Source organism: Geotrypetes seraphini, chromosome 10, assembly GCF_902459505.1.
Source record: "Geotrypetes seraphini chromosome 10, aGeoSer1.1, whole genome shotgun sequence".
NCBI lineage: Eukaryota > Metazoa > Chordata > Amphibia > Gymnophiona > Dermophiidae > Geotrypetes > Geotrypetes seraphini.
The window spans coordinates 91,253,163-91,272,065 of NC_047093.1; the positions used below are offsets into that span (position 1 = coordinate 91,253,163).

General features: G+C 44.8%; 1 protein-coding gene across 2 annotated transcripts in view; it reads left to right on the forward strand.

Annotated features, from left to right (window-relative positions):
* The window catches only part of LOC117367398 (protein Niban 2-like), a 284,588-nt gene that overhangs the window by 172,196 nt on the left and 93,489 nt on the right, over positions 1-18,903 (forward strand). For both annotated transcript variants that reach the window (XM_033959886.1, XM_033959887.1), the window contains exon 2: positions 7,453-7,583. In XM_033959886.1, the coding sequence (XP_033815777.1) occupies positions 7,453-7,583 (131 nt within the window). The remainder of the gene's footprint in view (positions 1-7,452; positions 7,584-18,903) is intronic.

The window sequence follows — 18,903 nt, forward strand, 5'->3', positions numbered from 1 at the left end:
TGCTTGGGCAAGGAGCTATACTGATGAGATAGGAGGAGTGCCAGCCAATAGGACCACCTGTTAATCAGTTTCTCTATCTCCGCCTGCTGGTAGATGTGAGCTATCCCATTGGTCTCTGGATTCATCTGCTGCGTCTCAGGGAAAGAAAATTAACAGGTAAGAACATAATTTTTCCTTAAAGGGCTCCAACGGGGGGTGTTGGTGGGGAACCCCCCCACTTTACTTAACAGAGATTGCGCCGGCATTGTGGGGGGTTTGAGGGGTTGTAACCCCCCACATTATACTAAAAACTTCACTTTTTCTTTAAAAAAGAGGGAAAAAGTTAAGTTTCCAGCAAATGAGGGGGGTTACAACCAGTGTTCCCTCTAAGCGGGCGGGTGTTGTGAGCAAACTTTTTTCACCGTGAGCCAAAAATATCGGGCGCCAGCAAGTTATGAGCCAACTCGCCCGATTCTCCTCTCGCCGCCCTGCCATCTGCCGTACGCCTCTTCCGATCGTGCGCTGTGACGAGAAACGTGTGCGCTGCGATGTAATATTTTGTGCGCCAGCGCAGCTTAGCAGGAACACTGGTTCAAATGGTTTTATTTATTTCCCCAAATTTATTTTTGTTATACGCATTGAAAATATTTGATATTGCGTTTAAATCAAAATCTCAATAAACTTGAAACGAGTGCCCGTGAGATTGTGGGAGGGTTAAATACTCAAAACTTAGAAGTTTTTGCTACGCCAGCTTTCTGGTATCTTTACATACAGTGGCGTACCTAGCATATGTAACATCCGGGGCCCATCATTTTTTGGCACCCCCCCCCCATCTGTAAGAAAAACATGATTTTTAGTAACAAACCACACGTCACACATGAGTACCTAGGAAAAGGCAGCATCTTACATATTGCAGTGAGCAGTACATCAATACACCCATTGTAAAACTAAACAAGCCAGACCAGCACAGATCAATCCTACACCGTCAATCCTAACAGAAAACCATGTCTTTCGAACACACAGAACACAGAAAACACCTTCGCCTAGTAAGGAATATGTAATCACAAACTAACCCCTCCCTCTTTTACAAAACTGTAGTGTGGATTTTAGCTACGGAGGTAACAGCTCTGATGCTCATAAAATTCTGAGCATCAGAGCTGCTACCACCAAGGCTGGTGCTAAAAACGCTTCACAGTTTTGTAAAAGGGGGGATAAAATAAAAATACATAGACAAAGGTTAAATTGAACCAGCAAGAAGCTGGACTCTGCATACAATGCTTCACAGAAACAGTGACACATGTCTCCTAAAGCAATAAATAAATAGAAATTTTTTTCTACCTTTGTCTTCTGTGGTTTCTCCTTTCCTCATCTTCTTGTAACTCTCTTCCTTCCATTCACTGTCTGCCGTCTCTCTTCCCCTATATGGCATCTTCTCTCCTTCTATGCCCCTTCCAGAAACTGTATGCCTCCCCCTTCCATCTCTCCTTTCACCCCATTGGTCTGGCATCTCTCTCCTCGCCTTCCCTCTCCCACACCTCTCCTCATAGTCTGGTATCTCCCCTTCCCTGATTCTCTGGCATCTCTCTCCTTTCCTTTTCTTCCATCTTTCGTTCCCCCTCCATGCTCTCACATCTCCCCCTTCCTTTTCCCTTAGACTGGCATACCTTCCTCCTATGCTCCAAGCCCTGGCATCTCCTTTAATTCCCTCCCTCATCTTCCTTCTCCCTCCAGCTGGGTACCGCAACACTCTTCCCTGCAGCTCTGCACTTCCCCACAATTGCCATGCTTCGGTTCCTCTTCTTCCTTCCTTCCTCCCCCCCCCCCCGCGGGACCCTGCGGCACCATCAACTCTTACTCCCTCTAATGTCGGCCCTGCAGCTCCAGACTTCCTCGCACCTTCTCCCCTCCCCCTTTGGATCGCTATTATTTTAAATGTTATAGCCGCGGAGCTGTATCCATCAGTGGAGATGTCTAACCTCGGCCTGCCCCGGAACTCTTACTGCAGCAGCCGCCCGTCTAGGCAGGAACAGGAAGTCACTGTTGCAGTAAGAGTTCCGGGGCAGGCCGAGGTTAGACATCTCCACTGATGGATACAGCTCCGCGGCTATAACATTTAAAATAATAGCGATCCAAAGGGGGAGGGGAGAAGGTGCGAGGAAGTCTGGAGCTGCAGGGCCGACATTAGAGGGAGTAAGAGTTGATGGTGCCGCAGGGTCCCGCGGGGGGGAGGGGGGGAGGAAGGAAGGAAGAAGAGGAACCGAAGCATGGCAATTGTGGGGAAGTGCAATCCCCCCAATGCGTCCCCTTACCTTACCTCCCCTTACCTTTGCGACGCGTGTGTGCGCTGTGAAGAGAAACTTTGCGCTGCGATGTAATATTTTGTGCGCGCGCGCAGGCCAGCGCACCTTAGCGGGAACTCTGGTTACAACCCCCCACAACGCCGGCGCGATCTCTATTAAGTAAAGTGGAGGGGTTCCCCACCAACACCCCCCGTTGGAGCCCCTTAAAATACTGTTTTTCTTCGGCGCGCTTCCGCCTTGCGCTCAGTTGTCTGCGCTGGGTTGTCGGTGCACCTTTGTCGTCGTGCGCTTTTGCCTATGAACCCAGTAAACAGAGCAGAGAATTGTGTGCCGGAGAGAAGTATGTATATGCCAAGGGGAGGAGAGAGAAAGTTGGAGAAATGTGTGGAAGAGGATGATTCAAAATTTTTTTGAGAAAATGCCATGTGGGGCTGTATGCCACAGTGTGGTTTATTTGTTTGTTTTTGAGGAGGGGTTGACTGAGAGCTGTGGTTGTTCTGCCTCCACTTTCATGAATGCAGATTACTTGTAAGCAGTGAGAGTATTTCTTTAACTCAAGCTCCCAATGTGCATTGCTGTAGCCCTGTGTGCTGGAACCCCTTCCTCCCCCCCCCCCCTTGCTGCTTTGTGTGTATGTAAGCAGACTCCAATGTTAGCTAGCACACTTGTTTCTCCATCAGGTTTCCACTGTTCAATCTGCTAGTCTAATTGCAGTTGCTTGTGATTCTGGGCAAGTCACAACTAAGGTTACCATATGGCTCCAGAAAAAAGGAGGACGGATTGAGACATCTGAGTTTTACTTCCATAGCTTTCAATGGAAGTAAAACTCAGATGTCTCAATCTGTCCTCCTTTTTCTGGAGCCATATGGTAACCTTAATGTAACCATCCATTGTTCCAAGTATGAACACTTAAGGCTCTTTTTACAAAGGTATGTTAGGGCCTTAACGCATGGAATAGCGCACGCTAAAATGCCGCATGTGCTAGCCGCTACCATCTCCTCTTGAGCAGGCGGTGGTTTTTCGGGTAGCGTGCGCTTAAAACGGTAGTGCACCTTTGTAAAAGGAGCCCTTAGAATTGTGAACCACTAAGGCCAGAGAAAGTAACTGCATATAATAAGTGTAAATTACTTTAGTTATACCAAAGAGAGGCAGTATTTCAAATCCATGACTTTACCCCTTTATAATGGGGAAGTTTTTACACAAAAAATTTAATAAATAAGAATGCATGATTTTGCAGAAATTTTATACTTAATTTTCAACATTTTTGTGCAGAATTCTCCCAAGAATAGGTACTCTTATAAAAACCAGGTTAGAGAGGTGTTGGTACTCTTCCTCTCATTCTCTGGAATAACATAGTTGGAGTAGAGACTTGGTCTAATGATTAGAGCAGAAAACAGAGTTTTCTGTCTTGTTTAGCGACTATCCCAGCCGTGTGCTAAATCTACCAGAAAGCTAAACCTTAGGCACATCAACACACATGCAGTAAATCCTTCTAACTTTTTTCTGAAGTATATTTTATTGAGCAAATGTAATAAATGTTCTCACATTTAGCAATTATTTATCAGAGGTTTGTTCCCTTGAGTTCAGACTTCTTCATTTCAGAATATTGCTCTAGTAGATAAGGATAAGAAATTGAAAGGCAGGAAAATAGTCCAGCAGAATGGAAGGTTTCAGAGCTGGGTTGCTGAGCATCCCTGCATGTGCTCAGATAGCTCAAAAGAAAAGATAGTCCTTTGTTAGAGGTTAGGAAGAGCCATGTGCATTGCTGAAGGAGGAAGAACTGTGACCCCCCCCCCCTCCTTTCTAGAGAAAGAGTTCCCACAAGGCCAAGGAAAATACAGAGCCAGAGGCCAATAAGAACAAAACTTAGCACCAGGTAGCCCAGGAAGTAAAGGTGAGCAAGAAGTGAGACAAAGGATTCAAGCTAAGATGCGAGAGAAAGGGAAGGTGATCCTAGGAGAAAGACTACTGGCAGAGAAGATTGTTCAGGTAAGCAGGAGTGACTGCAGCATATGTGAGACTACGTTGCCCACAATGCCTAACTCATATATCCTGGCAAGAACTAGATACAGCAATAAAGTTCTGTGAAATTACTGGCTTTCATAAAGCATTTCTTGGATCTTTGTGACAAACCAGAGTAAGGCTGTCTGGGACATAATACTGAGAACAAAGGAAGCCATGTTAAGATCCCACTGCTGCTCCTTGTGATCTTAGGCAAATTACTTAACCTGCTATCACTTCAGGTGCATAATTAGATTGTGATCGCTCCAGGGACAGAAAAAATACCTACTGTACCTGTATGTATACTACTTCAATAGCTTTTGGACTTGCATTCATTCGGATTTGTTTACTTCCTTTTTAAAAAAAAAAAATCTTTATTCATTTTCAGACTTACAATAAGTGTGACAATATATTCAATATATCTGATGAAATTCACCTAAGTCAGAGTACAGTATGAATAGGCCAAACATGTAGAGGAAATCAACAATTACAGCAGTAAAAAATTCAGTTACAATATACGTTATGGCATTATATGCTACTTAAAATATCAATGTAATACACATAACATATCATAACAGACAGCATAAGATGTAAGAGGAGGTGAAACATATAGATAGAAAGAGTATCAGGAGTTAAGACATAAGGGTGACTTGGAGGAAAATTTGCACATAGTCAGAAAAGTTGCAGGAAAATGATTTCAACTAAGTCTTAAATCACTGATTTCCATCTTTTCAACTTGCTGTGGGTGTTGACAATGGAGATACAGGCATTTCAGGGCCAACAGACTTGAGAGCGACTGTAAGACAAGCTAATGTATTTTGATTTATAAGACAGGTCTTCCCTTCCCACCCAAAACTCCCTGCAAAACAACAATGCCCAAAGCACTTGACAAAACACAAGAATGTAAGGAATGTGTGTAGTAATAAACAGGAGTATAGAAACTATTTCTAATTTTTAGTTTTGTTTGTAGGCCTAAATGTGTGTGTGTGTGTGTGGGGGGGGGGGGGGTTGATTTGAAGGTGAGCGAAGCTTTGATACAGATATAATTCAGTACAATCAGATGAATGAGGTGTGACTATATATATTAACACCACACTAGGATATACTTACCTCGTGATGTAGTTCCTTTGGACTGGTTTGGTTACTTTTGCTTGAAGTGATATCTGTGCTATGCGCTTTAGTAGCACTGGTTGCCCTAATCATCATTTTAAGCTGTTATCCTATGGCCAAACTGGTTGGTATGTATGTATATATAAACACACACACACACATACATACATACATACATACATACATATATATATATATATCATACATACACACCAACCAGTTTGGCCATAGGATAACAGCTTAAAATGATGATTAGGGCAACCAGTGCTACTAAAGCGCATAGCATAGATAGATAGATAGATATATAGATAGAAATATAGATAGATAGATTGTGTGTGTATTTATATCTATATATATTACACACGCGCACACACACTTTTTTTTCTAAACTGCTTCAGTGGGGCCTATATTGTACCCTTGTGCCATTTTTAAAAACTTTTAATAAAATGTGCATGAGACACACCTTTTAACACGTGCATATATTATCTGGTCCTCAAACCTATAAAAAAGTATGATGATAAGGGTATTTTTTGAATCCATATGTAATCCGTAGCCCAGACCTGCCGGTATCTGTACATGATATGTACCTTTAATACATGTGCATGCTTCTATAACACACGTATCGATGCTACCAGCACCTCCAGACCTGTCGTTAAATTTGGAGCATTATAGACTGGCACTTCATTTTGTGCATCATCAAGCAATGTCTGTCTGGGCATCGCCCAGAGTGCTCATTTTTATACTGATGAGCTCACTGTAATATATTTCCATAAGATTATTGGAGGATGCTACAAACAGTGGAAAAGACTGTGATTAGTCATTTTATGTATTGGTACCTGAAATACTTTAATGCTAAACCAGTTAGATCTGTTTTAGTGACAATTGTTAAAGACACGGTAAGCTTAGAGCAGTGGTCTCAAACCCGCAGCCCAGGGGCCACATGCAGCCTGGCAAGTACTATTTTGAGGCCCTTGATATGTTTATCATAATCCTAAAAGTAAAATAAAACAGTTTCTTGATCATATGTCTCTTTAGCTATAAATTACAATATTATTATTAAGACTTAGCCAAAAGGAAAGATTTATAAACTATAAAGAGTTTTACCTCATGCAAAATTGTCATTTCTTTAATAAGACATTAACTATTTTTTCTGAAGCCATCCAAAATGTGGCCCTGCAAAGGGTTTGAGTTTGAGACCACTGGCTTAGCGCATCGGGGCCTTAATATGTATACTTTGAAGGAAAGGCAGGAAAGATATGATAGAGATGTTTAAATACCTGCGTGGCATAAATGCACATGAGGCAAATCTCTTTCAATTGAAAGGAAACTCTGGATGAAAGTGAAAGTGGATAGATTCAGAAGTAACCTCAGAAATACTTTTTCACAGAAAGGGTGGTTAATGCATGGAATGGCTTCCTGTTAGAGGTGGTGGAGACAAAATTGTATCTGAATTCAAGAAAACTTGGGACAAGTACAGTGGTAAGGAGAGGAGGAGATAATAGATGGCATGGTTTGGCAGACTAGGTAGAACATATGGTCTTTATATTGCCTTTATTTTTCTATGTTTAAGTGTTTTTATTGGATGCACAAATAAAGCAACAACAGAGGAGATCTAGAGACTCTTAGTTAAATATATTACATAGATAGGTTAAGGAGAAATTACAGCAAATCAATGACATAAATATTAATTCTGGATATCTTAAAAAGCTGACCTATTTGTGGGCTCTGGCCTGGAGTCTAACAGGCCCAGTCCATAGCACTGAACTGCAGTAATGCACCACTCTTCATGCCAGTCCTGTAGCTCAGTGTATCCCAAGTCGGTCCTGGAGTACTTGGCCAGTCATGTTTTCAAAATATCCACAGCGAGTATGTATGCAGTTGATTTGCATACACTGCCTTCATTACATGCAAATATCTTTGATGCATATACAGTACATTGCAAATATCCTGAAAACTTGACTGGCAAGAGGGGTTCTCCAGAGCCAGCTTGGGAATCTCTGGTGTAGCTGATCTAACCAGATGGAATATTGGAACTAATAGATAAAATGCTTTTGTTTTTCAGTGAGAACAGAAAAGGTGTTGCAAGAGTTCTGCAAGTTCTACGAAGAACAGTATGGTGTGGCTCTTTTTAACAAAGTCCGATATGAGATTGAAGGGAATGGAGGGCCACAGTCTCAGTTACTTCACCGAAAGGTAAACTTGCAACTTATCTTGTCTTGAGTGGGCAGGGAGAGGGACTGAAATTCTCTCTCTTGTCTTAGATTGCCCATTTTCACCTCTTTCTCTTCTGGTCTGCATGGACTAATCCTGTACTTCTCCGGTGTTGTGCAAGCTACTCTTCAAAAGTAATTTAATTACAATTTCTAGTTCTAATTAGCATAAAATAATTGATTACTGATTATAGTTACCTGCTTAATTAACTAAGTGCTTTTCCTTTATTGATACCACATCCAGGAAATCTTATGTAAAACCTTATAGTAAGTGAAGAGGTGAAATATCCATTTAATACACAACCCCAAAGTGAATATCGCATAACTTCATCACTTGATGCTTATTTCAAGGAGGTTTGACCAACTCATGCCATTCTCTGTCATGTCATGTTAAGTTACTTTCCAAAAGTAATTAGTTACTGGCTTGGTGGGAAAAGTAGTTAAGTACTTTATTGATTACTGCAAGAATGTAATTACCTGCAGTAACTAACTATTAGTAACTCAATATCGCATAACACTGACCCTCTTCTCTAAACAACAACAGTCAGGTTTTCAAAATTAGCACAATTAGGGCTGGATTCAATAAATGTCGCTGAAAAACAAGTATTGTAGATTATGATTCCCTGCTACTAACCATTATCTACAATACGTTTTTGACAATATTTATTAGCCATTACGATTGTATTCCTAAAATTTTCTAGTTGTCCAGCTGAAAAACAGGTGCCAGGAAAAATCAGCATTACTCTATAAAGGGTGCTTTGGGATGAGTGCTTAGTGGGGATTCCTGCACCCAAGTTTGGACAATGAGGATACCTAATCTAATCTAAGATTTGTGAGTCACTCTATGTCTAACCAGGTTCAAGGTGACGTACAAGTCAAGTAATTGGCAAAAGATGGAAGAAATGGGTGAGGGGATATAGCAGGGGAGGGGTGAAGTCCTCTACAGGGAAGTATTGAGAAGCATACCTCAACTCACACTGGCTACCAATTCAGGAAATACTATTTAAATTCTACTGTATACTATTTAAAACTTTAAACGGAAACAGCCCAGCCTACCTGAACAACCACCTCATCCAAACTATCTCAGCCAGACACCCCATTCACACACCCTCCAATCAAAGAAGTTAAACGGAAAAAACTATACGATGGCCTCCTAGCCACTCAAGCAGCAAAATTAGATAACCAAATCTCCATTCTACTGATAACTTCCCCAGACTGCAAGACGTTCCGAAAAGAAATAGACTATATTCTTCAGGAAATCCCTAAAAAAGTCTTAACACCACGAGTACCTTCCTTCTTCCCATCTTCTTCCTTACTCACCAATACTACCTGATCTACTCTTTAAAGGGTGCTACTACCTTCAGTAGAAATGACCAGTGATCTTCCTTTTTTAACCCACCTTCTATATCTTTTGTAATCGGCCTTAAACTGCAAGGTAATGGCGGAATAGAAATCTCTAATGTAATATAATGTTCGAAGTACAATTTACATTGGAGGGGAGGAAATCTAAGAGTGAGAACAAGCTACTGATTGCCAATGGAATGAATTGCGTCAAAGAGAGGGTCTTTAGTTTCTTTCGAAATTTGAGGTAACAGAGTTCCATTTTGATGGTTGTCGGGAGGCTGTTCCAGTTCTTTGCGCCAATGTAGGTGATAAGTGTGCTAAATATGCACTTGCATTTTATCCTTTTAGGAGATGGGAAGATCAGAAAAAGATTCTTGATGTTTCTGGCTGATTTGGTAAAGAGGTTTATGAGAGGTGCAGCTGAGCTTGTATAAAGGATGTGATACATTACGGAAGATATTTTCAATGTAATGCACTCTGTAATTCGCAGCCAGTGAAGTCTTAGAGCAATATGGAGTCAAATTTTTTCAGTCTGAAGATTAGGTATATTGCTGTGTTTTGAATCAGTTATAGTTTGTGGATGAGGGTGGTGTTTATATACCTGCATAAAGGGAGTTAACAATAATCCGGTTGAGACGGTACTAACATTTGTGTCAGTATTGCGAAATGATGACCATGGAAGAATGGTCTGATCAGTTGGAGTTGCCTTATTCTGAAGAAGGTTTTTCTTTGTATGTTGGAGATCTGGGGTTCATAGGAGAGGGTTGAGTCCAATATGACCCCTAGTATTTTAGAAGTTTTGTTAATTTTTAGTTTGATTCCTCCAGGCAGTGTGACAGCTGTGGGGACTGTGTGTTGGGAGCTGTGAAACCACAGTGCTTTTGTTTTTTCTTTGTTCAGTTTGAGCTTTTTTAGAGTGGCCCATGTTTGTATCTTGTCTATGCTGTTGGCAATTCTCTAGGGGATGTCACTGGAGTTGCACTCTATCGAGATGAGGAGTATGTCGTCTGCGTATGATAATAGGCTCTCATTGTGTTTAAAGGTAATATTGCCTAGGGAGCTCATGAATAGGTTGTAGAATATGGGGGGGAGGGGGATCCTTGAAAGGGCGGGACCACCAGAAGAGGAAGCAGCGCAGACGCAGGGCTCAGAGAAGGGGCGGACCGCCGGCAGAGGAAGCAGCAGGACAACGGTAGGCAGCTTCTCCATGATGGGGGTGGGGGTGCGGGTGCGAGTGGTCCTTTGGGGTGGGGGTGCGGTCCTGCAGGGTGAATCGGACGTCGTGGGGGGGAACTATGTAAAAAAAAATGTGTACAACGCGCTCACGCGTATAACGCGCATGTTTATGTACGGTTTTTAAAATCATGTATAACGTGCGCGTTATATGCGTGAAAATACAGTAGTTAATTATTATTATTTTCCAATGCTCAATATGACTTCCTTTTTTAAGGTTTGACACTTTTCCCAGAATATTTTTACTAAATTTAAGAAGCATCCAATGCTAGAAGGGAATAATTAGATATTTGCCTTCTTTCAAATGGTATAGAGGTTTAAAAAAGGGAAAGGCGTTAATGAAGTCATTAGGTTCAATCTAGCCTCCATTTATTTCTGCATGAATTTAAACAACTAAAAAAAAAGATAAATATAGCTCATCCAGTCATACAAGAATGGCTCTACAGCAGGAGTGCCCACACTTTTTGGGCTTGCGAGCTACTTTTAAAATGACCAAGTCAAAATGATCTACCAACAATAAATTTTTTAAAAACACAAAGCACACTGTACGCAGAGAAAATGTTAATTATCATTTATATTTCGCGGGTTTTCAAAGAGGTCAAGGCAGATGACTTTATGCAATGTCGCCTCAGGAACAACTATACAAAAATAGACAAATATACCCCCTCCCTTTTTACTAAACCACAATAGCGGTTTTTAGCGTAGGGAGATGCGCTGAATGCCCTGCGCTTCTGTCGATGCTCATAGGCTCCCTGTGCTAAAAAACGCTATTGCGGTTTAGTAAAAGGGGGCCATGAGTCTCTGGTTGCACTTCCTTCTTCCGACTGTAAATCCAATATTTCTTTCTTTCTGCCACTTCTAATCTAATCTAATCTAATCTAAACCTTAAGTTTATATACCGCATCATCTCCATGAGAATGGAGCTCGACACGGTTTACAAGAACTTAAAATAGTGGGTAGAGAAGAAGAAAAAGGATTACATGAACTTATGTGTAGAAGGGGGGCGAGAAAGGGGGGGGGAAGGATAGAGCTACAATTTGCTGAAAAGCCAGGTTTTCAGTTGTTTGCGAAATAACTGAAGGGAGCTCAGGTTCCGCAGCGGGGTGGTGAGGTCGTTCCAAAGACCTGTGATTTTGAAGAGAAGGGATTTTCCCAGTTTGCCTGAATAATGGATGCTGCGTGGAGAGGGGAAGGCTAGTTTAAGCCTTTGGACAGTTCTGGAGGAGTCGGGACTGGAGGATTTGAAAGACAGTGTGATAAGAGGAGGCAGGATTCCGTGAATGATCTTGAAAGCCAGGCAGGAACATTTGAAATGGATTCTGGAGATTATTGGGAGCCAATGAAGTTTAGCAAGGAGTGGGGAGGCATGGTCAGACTTGCGTTTTGAGAAGATCAGTTTGGCTGCAGTATTCTGGATTAGCTGGAGTCTTAGAATACTTTTTTTTGATAGATTTAAGTAGATGGCGTTGCAGTAATCTAGTTTGGAGAGGATGATGGATTGGACAAGGATGGCAAAGTGTTGTTGGCTGAAGTAGGATCTAGCTTTCCTCTCTTTTTTTTCTCTCTCCCCCTGACTGCCATCTTTCTCTCTCCCCCTGCCCCCTCTTTATTTCTGCCTTTCTTTCTCTCTCTCCCCCTGACTGTCTTTCTTTCTCTCTCCCCCTGCCCTCCCCAAGCCATCACACCGATTTCTCCACTTCCCTGATTCTTTCCCTACCCCCTAAGCCACCACGCCAATTTCTCCCTGTTACTTCCCTGAGCTAGGCCAAACACGTACAAGCGCCGACTCACAAGACTTCACCTCTGACGTCAATTCTAACATCAGAGAGGAAGTTCCAGGCCAGCCAGCCAGCGATTGGATGGCCCTGAACTACCTTTCCAACGTCAGAATTGACGTCGGAGGTGAAGTCTTCTGAGTCTGGCACTTGTATGCGCCGCGCCTGGCCTGGCTCGGGGAGGCAGGAAGAAAAAGATTGCAAAGGCAACGCAATCGATTCGCATTGCCTTTGCGATCTTCTGATTTGGGCACCCCTGCTGTTATGGTATCCTGACCTGAGGAAAGGGGTTTAGTCCCCAAAAAACTGCCTTATTTCAATTTCTTATTTATAAACTTTAATTAAAACAGTTACAATACTACTTGACTCTACGTAAAGCAACCCAAAAAAAAATTTTTCTACCTTTTGTTGTTTCTGCTTTAATCATCTTCTCTTCGCTCTCTTCTTTCTGTTCAGCATTTGTCCTCGTTCCCTTCCATGCAACATCTGTCCTCTCTTTGCCCCTTCCACCCAGCCTTTGCCCTCTCTCTCTATCCATTCCATCTACTGTCCACCCTCTCTGCCCTTTCCATCCAGTGTCCACCCTTTCTCTGTTCCATTTGGCATCTTCCCTCTTTCTATGTCCCTTCAATAAACTGTATATCCTGTGCCTTTTCTCTCCTTTGTACATGAATCATTTCAGCTTCACCCCCTCCCCTATGCTCTGGCATTTGTCTCTTCTCCTTTCCTTCCTTCCTTCCCACTCCACCCCATGGTCTGGCATCTCCCTCCTCCCCCTCCCCCCATATGCGCTGACATATATCCCCCCCTCCATGGTCTGGTAGCTCCTTTCCTTTCCCTCCCTCCCATGGTCTTGGCATCTCTTGCCTCTCCTCTCCCTGGTCTTCCTTCTCCCCTCTCTCTCCCCAATTGAGTGCTGCTGCAGCAGCACTTCTCATCCCCCTCTTCCACCCCAGTTGGGTGCTGCTGCAGAACTACTCTTCCCCTCCCCCTTCCCCAATTGGGTGCTGCTGCAGCACTTTTCTTCCCCTCACCCCTCCCCAATTGGGTGCAGCAGCACTTCTCTTCCCCTCTCCCCTCCCCAACTGGGTGCAGCAGCAGCTTTTCTCTTCCCCCCTCCCCCCCAAAAAAAATTGGGTGCAGCAGCAGAATATTTCTCTTCCCCCTCCCCTCCCCTATTCGATGCAGCAGCAGCATTTATTTTCCCATCCCTCCCAGCTCACAAATCCGTCTGTAGAGTCGCTAGGCAAGTTGTAAGCTTCCCTCCATTGCTGGCCTATCTTTCATAGGTCAGCGATGAAGGGAAGCTTACAACTTGCTGCTTTTACTTGCTTCGGGCCTTCCTCGTTGCCAGATCCTGCCTACTTTCTGTTTCCGCGAAGACAGGACCCGGCAACGAGGAAGGTCCGAAGCAAGTAAAAGCAGTAAGTTGTAAGCTTCCCTACGGGGCTCTATCGTGTGCGTGCCGGCTTCCCTTCTCTTCTCTCCGAAACCGGAAGTTGCGTCCCATGGGGGGAGGGAAGAGAAGGGAAGCCGGCACACACACGTTAGAGCCCCGGAGGGAAGCTTACAACTTACTGCTTTTACTTGCTTTGGGCCTTCGCGGAAACAGAAAGTAGGCAGGACCCGGCAATGAGGAAGGCCCGAAGCAAGTAAAAGCATGATGGCAAAAAAAAAAAAGGCAGGCGTCAAACAAAATTTTTGGTAGAGAGTCAGCCCGGGAAGGAGCATCGGCGGCAGCAGAAAGATTCGCCGGGTGGTCATCTAAATGACCGCCCGGCTAAAAGGCCCTGGGGAGAACACTGCAGTTGTATACTGTGCTGTTGTATGCCTATTTTATTGAGTATGTTTAGGAGTAATTGGTGATTGAGTCAAATGCTACAAAAATGTTGAATTGAAGAATGATGGTTTGATGTCCTTTGCTTAGTATTTCCTTGACTTTGGTAGTTAAGGTTGGTAGAAGAAGTTCTTTGCTGTGGTGGGCAAATTCCAAACTAAGTATTATGGAGACAGGAGTGTTATTCGATATAGGTTGAGTGCTGTTTACTTACATGTGTTTCTAAAAGTTTGGTGAGTATAGGGATGTAATTTGGCCTGTAATTTGTAGGATTTGTTAGGTCAGCATTTGTGGCCTTGGGTATAAGATTGAGAGCAATCTGGCCCATTTTTCATGGGAGTTGGCCACGGTATAGTAAATTGTTCAGAAAGCGAGTGAGCCAGGCAATGATGTGATTCAGAGCATTTGCTAATAACCAGCTGGGGCATTTATCAAGGATGCTGTTGCAGGAGGAGAGTTTCTTTAAGAGTTTGTCGGAATTTTCTAGTGGTAGAAATTTGCTCCAGATTTGGTCAGCAACATAGGGTTCAGACGTTTTCTGTGGCGGTGAGTGAACTGGGGCAGTTGAGATGAGAGCACTCTCGATTTCATGTTGTATGGTCTTTATCTTATTGAGGAAGTGGTCAGCAAGAATTTGGACATTAAGATGAGAGATTTTTTCAGACAGACCTAAATCAGGGGGCACAGTCATGGTACATAGTAAGCGAAATAGTTTTTTGATATTGAAGTTGTCATTTTCAATTTCTTGGGCATAGTGGGCTTTTTTGGCCTGAGCGATGTTGTATTTATATTTGCTGATTGCAGCCCTCCATGCAATTTTGTGTTCAGGTGATTTACTTTTTTGCCATTTCCTCTCAAGTTTGCTGCAGATTTGTATTTCTGCTTTTAAGACGTTTGTGAACCAAGGGGAGGTCTTTGCAATTCTTCCTTTGCGAAAGCGTAATGGGGCTTGTGTTATTCAGAGTGTGTTCAATTGCATTGTTCCAGGTAGTCAGCATTGTGAGGGCGTTGTTTAAAATTGTGTTTAGCATTTCAGATATTTATTCCAGAATTGAGTGGGGTTAATCTTGCCTCTCGATAGTCTTTGTGGGAGGACCCTTGGCAGGTGTATTACCCATGTTTAGGAGGAGATTGAAGGATAGTAGATAGTGGTCCGATCAAGGGACTGGAGACCAGTCAGTGTTTGAAATAAGGTCAGATGGGTTGGATGCAATTATATCTAGTGTGTGCCCCTTTTTTTGTGTGAGACCTGAGGACTTTAGGTCTAAGTGGCTATCATTGAGGAATGTTTTTAGTCTGCAGGCATGGGCATTATCCTGAAAGCTGGTGTAAATTCTGGTGCACAATTTGGGCTTGGATCCCTGTAATTCTAAACACTGCACACATCTTTTGGGAATGCCTCGGACCTGCCCATGGCTCTCCCATAGCCATGCCTCCTTTTGGGCCCCTAGGCTTTTAAGATAGCAGGCAGCCAGATGTGCTTGCAACCCTTAATTAGTGCTAATTGATACAAGTAATTTAGTCCAATTATTGATCATAATTATATGTTGCATGTGCATCTTTAGATCATGCCCAGATTTGGGCGAGGATATTTGGGTGCCTTTATAGAATCTAGGGGCAAATGTACATGAAATGAATTTGCATACAATTGTCTCCTTTATGCAAATTTATCTCATGCATATGTATTATGGTTTATCCCAGGACAAGCAGGCAGCATATTCTTTACGCATGGGTGACGTCACCGACGGAGCCCACGGTACGGACCTTTTTACTAGAAAGTTCTAGTTGGCCGCACCGCGCGTGCGCGAGTGCCTTCCCGCCCGATGGAGGAGTGCGTGGTCCCCAGTTTCTTCGTTTCCGCGGAGCGAAGAAGACGTGTGTTTTTCAACGTCGTTGAAATACTCCTTTTGCCTTCCCGCTCGCGTTCTTTTTTTCGATTTTTTCACCTTCGGGTGCTTTTTTCTTTCTATTACAAAAAAAAAAAAAAAAAAAATTTCTTTCTTTTGCTTTATTTTTCGTTCCTGCCCCGGCGGGGCCTGTTAGCACGATCCAGGCCTCGGGGTTTGATTTTGCGGAGGCCGTGTTCCCATTCATGCCCCCGCAGCCCGGTTTTTAAGAAGTGCCAGCGGTGTGCACGCCCGATCTCCCTCACTGACCCACACAACTGGTGCTTACAGTGCTTGGGACCGGATCATCGGGCGGATTCCTGCACCCGCTGTGCCACTCTTAAAAAACGCACTTTGAAGAATCGTCAAATCCAACAAAATCTACTTTTCGGCACCGGCCCGACTATGGATTCGACCTCTTCATCTGCGGCACCGTCGAAATCGACACCGACCACTTCGACACCGCCTGAGTCGACATCGGCGCCCCCGGCGCCAGGTAAGCTGGCTAAGAAGCCTTCCACCCTTGAGCGCCCTCCCACTTCGGGGACGACACCAGTCCTTTCGGCTCCACGCCGAGCCAAAAAACGCTCCACTCCGATTTCGGTGAGTGCCTCGTCATCGGCCCCCTCATCGCCGGAGTGTAGAGCGGCACCCATGGAACCAAAGAAGAAAAAAGTGGTTCCGGTGCCTCCCCTGGATGACCGCATTGCGGCCATCCTCCAGGACAAGTTACAGGATCAAATCCACAAGCAACTTAAGCAGCTCTTACCCTCTATCTTGGCACCGCTGCTCTCGGTACCAGACCGGCCCGAGCCCCATACCGTCCAACCGGTATCCACTCCCTCGGTACCTATGGACTCCTCCATGCCCATTCTCTCGGCACCGCATCTCCATTCCCATGCCGAGGCTATGGCCTTGACGACGACCGATCCTCCTCGGGACCGGGCAGGGCACCGGTCTCCTCACGACTCTGACCGGCACCGTACTTCTCGGGACTGAGACAGACACAGGTCTACATCACCCGGTAACGTCTCGGTACGCTCAGGCAAATCTTTGTCTAAAACTCACCATGCCGAGCCTTCCACTCCAGTTTCTCGACACGCACATACCGATGTCAGAGACCCGGACCTATGGGAACAATCCCCTACCGGTACCGAGGAGGATGCATCGTCGTCGGATGAAGAGCCTTCGGCACCCGATACCGCATCTAAACCTGAACAATCTTCCTTCTCTAAATTCCACAGGGAGTTGTCGGGTGCTTTGTCTTTGCCTCTAGAATCTGACTCTAAGAAGTCACAAGCTTTCCTGGAGGCATTAGATTTCGATCAACCTCCCAAAGAATTCCTAAAGTTGCCCGTGCATGATATCTTACGGGAAACTTTTTATAAAAATTGGGAGAACCCGCTGACTGTTCCTGGGGCCCCCCGTAAATTGGACAGCCTCTATAGGGTTATACCAATCCCAGGATTTGATAAACCCCAACTCCCTCATGAGTCTCTCCTGGTGGAGTCCACTTTAAAAAAGACTCAGGGCTCCAGTGTCTATGCCTCCACCCCTCCTGGCAGAGAGGGCAAAACTATGGACAAGTTTGGCAAGCGGCTCTATCAGAATGCCATGCTTGCCAACAGGGCAAACAACTACTCGTTCCATTTTTCATTCTACCTCAAACATCTGGTAATGCAACTCTCCGCCATGCAAAAGTACATGCCAGAGCATAAGGTTCCACTTTTCCAACAGCACGTCTCTAGCCTGCTTCAACTAAGAAAATTTATGGTGCGCTCTATCTATGACTCTTTTGAGCTCACCTCCCGTGCATCTGCCATCGCCGTGGCCATGCGCCGCCTGGCCTGGCTCAGGGTCTCTGATCTGGACGTCAACCATCAAGACCGATTAGCCAACGCCCCATGTCTTGGTGATGAATTATTCGGAGAGTCCCTGGATACTACCACGCAAAAACTCTCTGCCCATGAGACCAGATGGGACACTCTCATAAAACCTAAGAAAAAGGCTCCACCTGCTCGTCCTTACAGGCCACAAACCTCCTATCAACGCAGGTTCTCCGCTAGGCCGCTCAATCCACCTCCACAGCAACCTAGGCGGGCCCGCCAACACCAGCACACCCAGGCTCGTGCCCAGTCTAATCAACCGGCCAAGGCTCTTCCTCCTGCCAAACCATCTCAGCCCTTTTGACTCCTCTCTCCAGGGCTTAGCCAGTCTTCCACCCTCATTGCCTCTTCCTCAGCCGATCGGAGGCAGGCTTCACATCTTCATCAGCCGTTGGGAGGTCATCACATCGGACCAGTGGGTCCTAAACATCATCCGCCACGGCTACTCTCTCAACTTCCAGACTCTTCCACCAGACAATCCTCCCGTAGAGTCTGCTTCTCTTTCAACTCAAACCCCCCTCCTCCTGAGGGAGGTCCAATCCCTCCTTCTACTCAATGCCATCGAAGAAGTACCTCTGGAACAAAGGGGCCGGGGATTCTACTCCCGTTACTTTCTAGTTCCAAAAAAGACAGGAGACCTACGTCCCATTCTCGACCTCCGGGACCTCAACAAGTGTCTCGTCAAGGAGAAGTTCAGAATGCTCTCCCTTGCCACGCTGTACCCTCATCTCTCTCAGAACGACTGGCTATGTTCCCTGGACCTCAAGGAGGCCTACACTCACATCCCAATCAATCCATCCTCACGTCGCTACCTACGATTCCAGGTGCACCATCGCCATTATCAGTACAAGGTGCTACCTTTTGGCCTGGCATCATCTCCCAGAGTGTTCACCAAATGCCTCATTGTGGCGGCGGCCTTCCTCAGGTCTCACAACCTCCAGGTGTTTCCCTACTTGGACGATTGGTTAGTGAAAGCACCTACGTCTCCACTTGTGCTACAAGCCACTCATCATACCATCTCTCTCCTCCATCTTCTGGGGTTCGAGATCAACTACCCCAAGTCGCATCTGCTCCCCACACAGCGACTTCAGTTCATCGGAGCGGTTCTCGACACCACACTAATGAGGGCGTTTCTCCCCTCCGATCGTCAGCGAACTCTGCTACGCCTGTGTCGTCAGGTGCTCCTTCATCACTCCATTTCTGCCAGACAAATGATGGTCCTCCTGGGCCACATGGCCTCGACGGTACATGTGCTTCCCCTGGCACGACTCCACCTCAGAACACTTCAATGGACTCTGGCCAACCAGTGGTCACAGACCTCGAATCTTCTTTCTCATCCCAT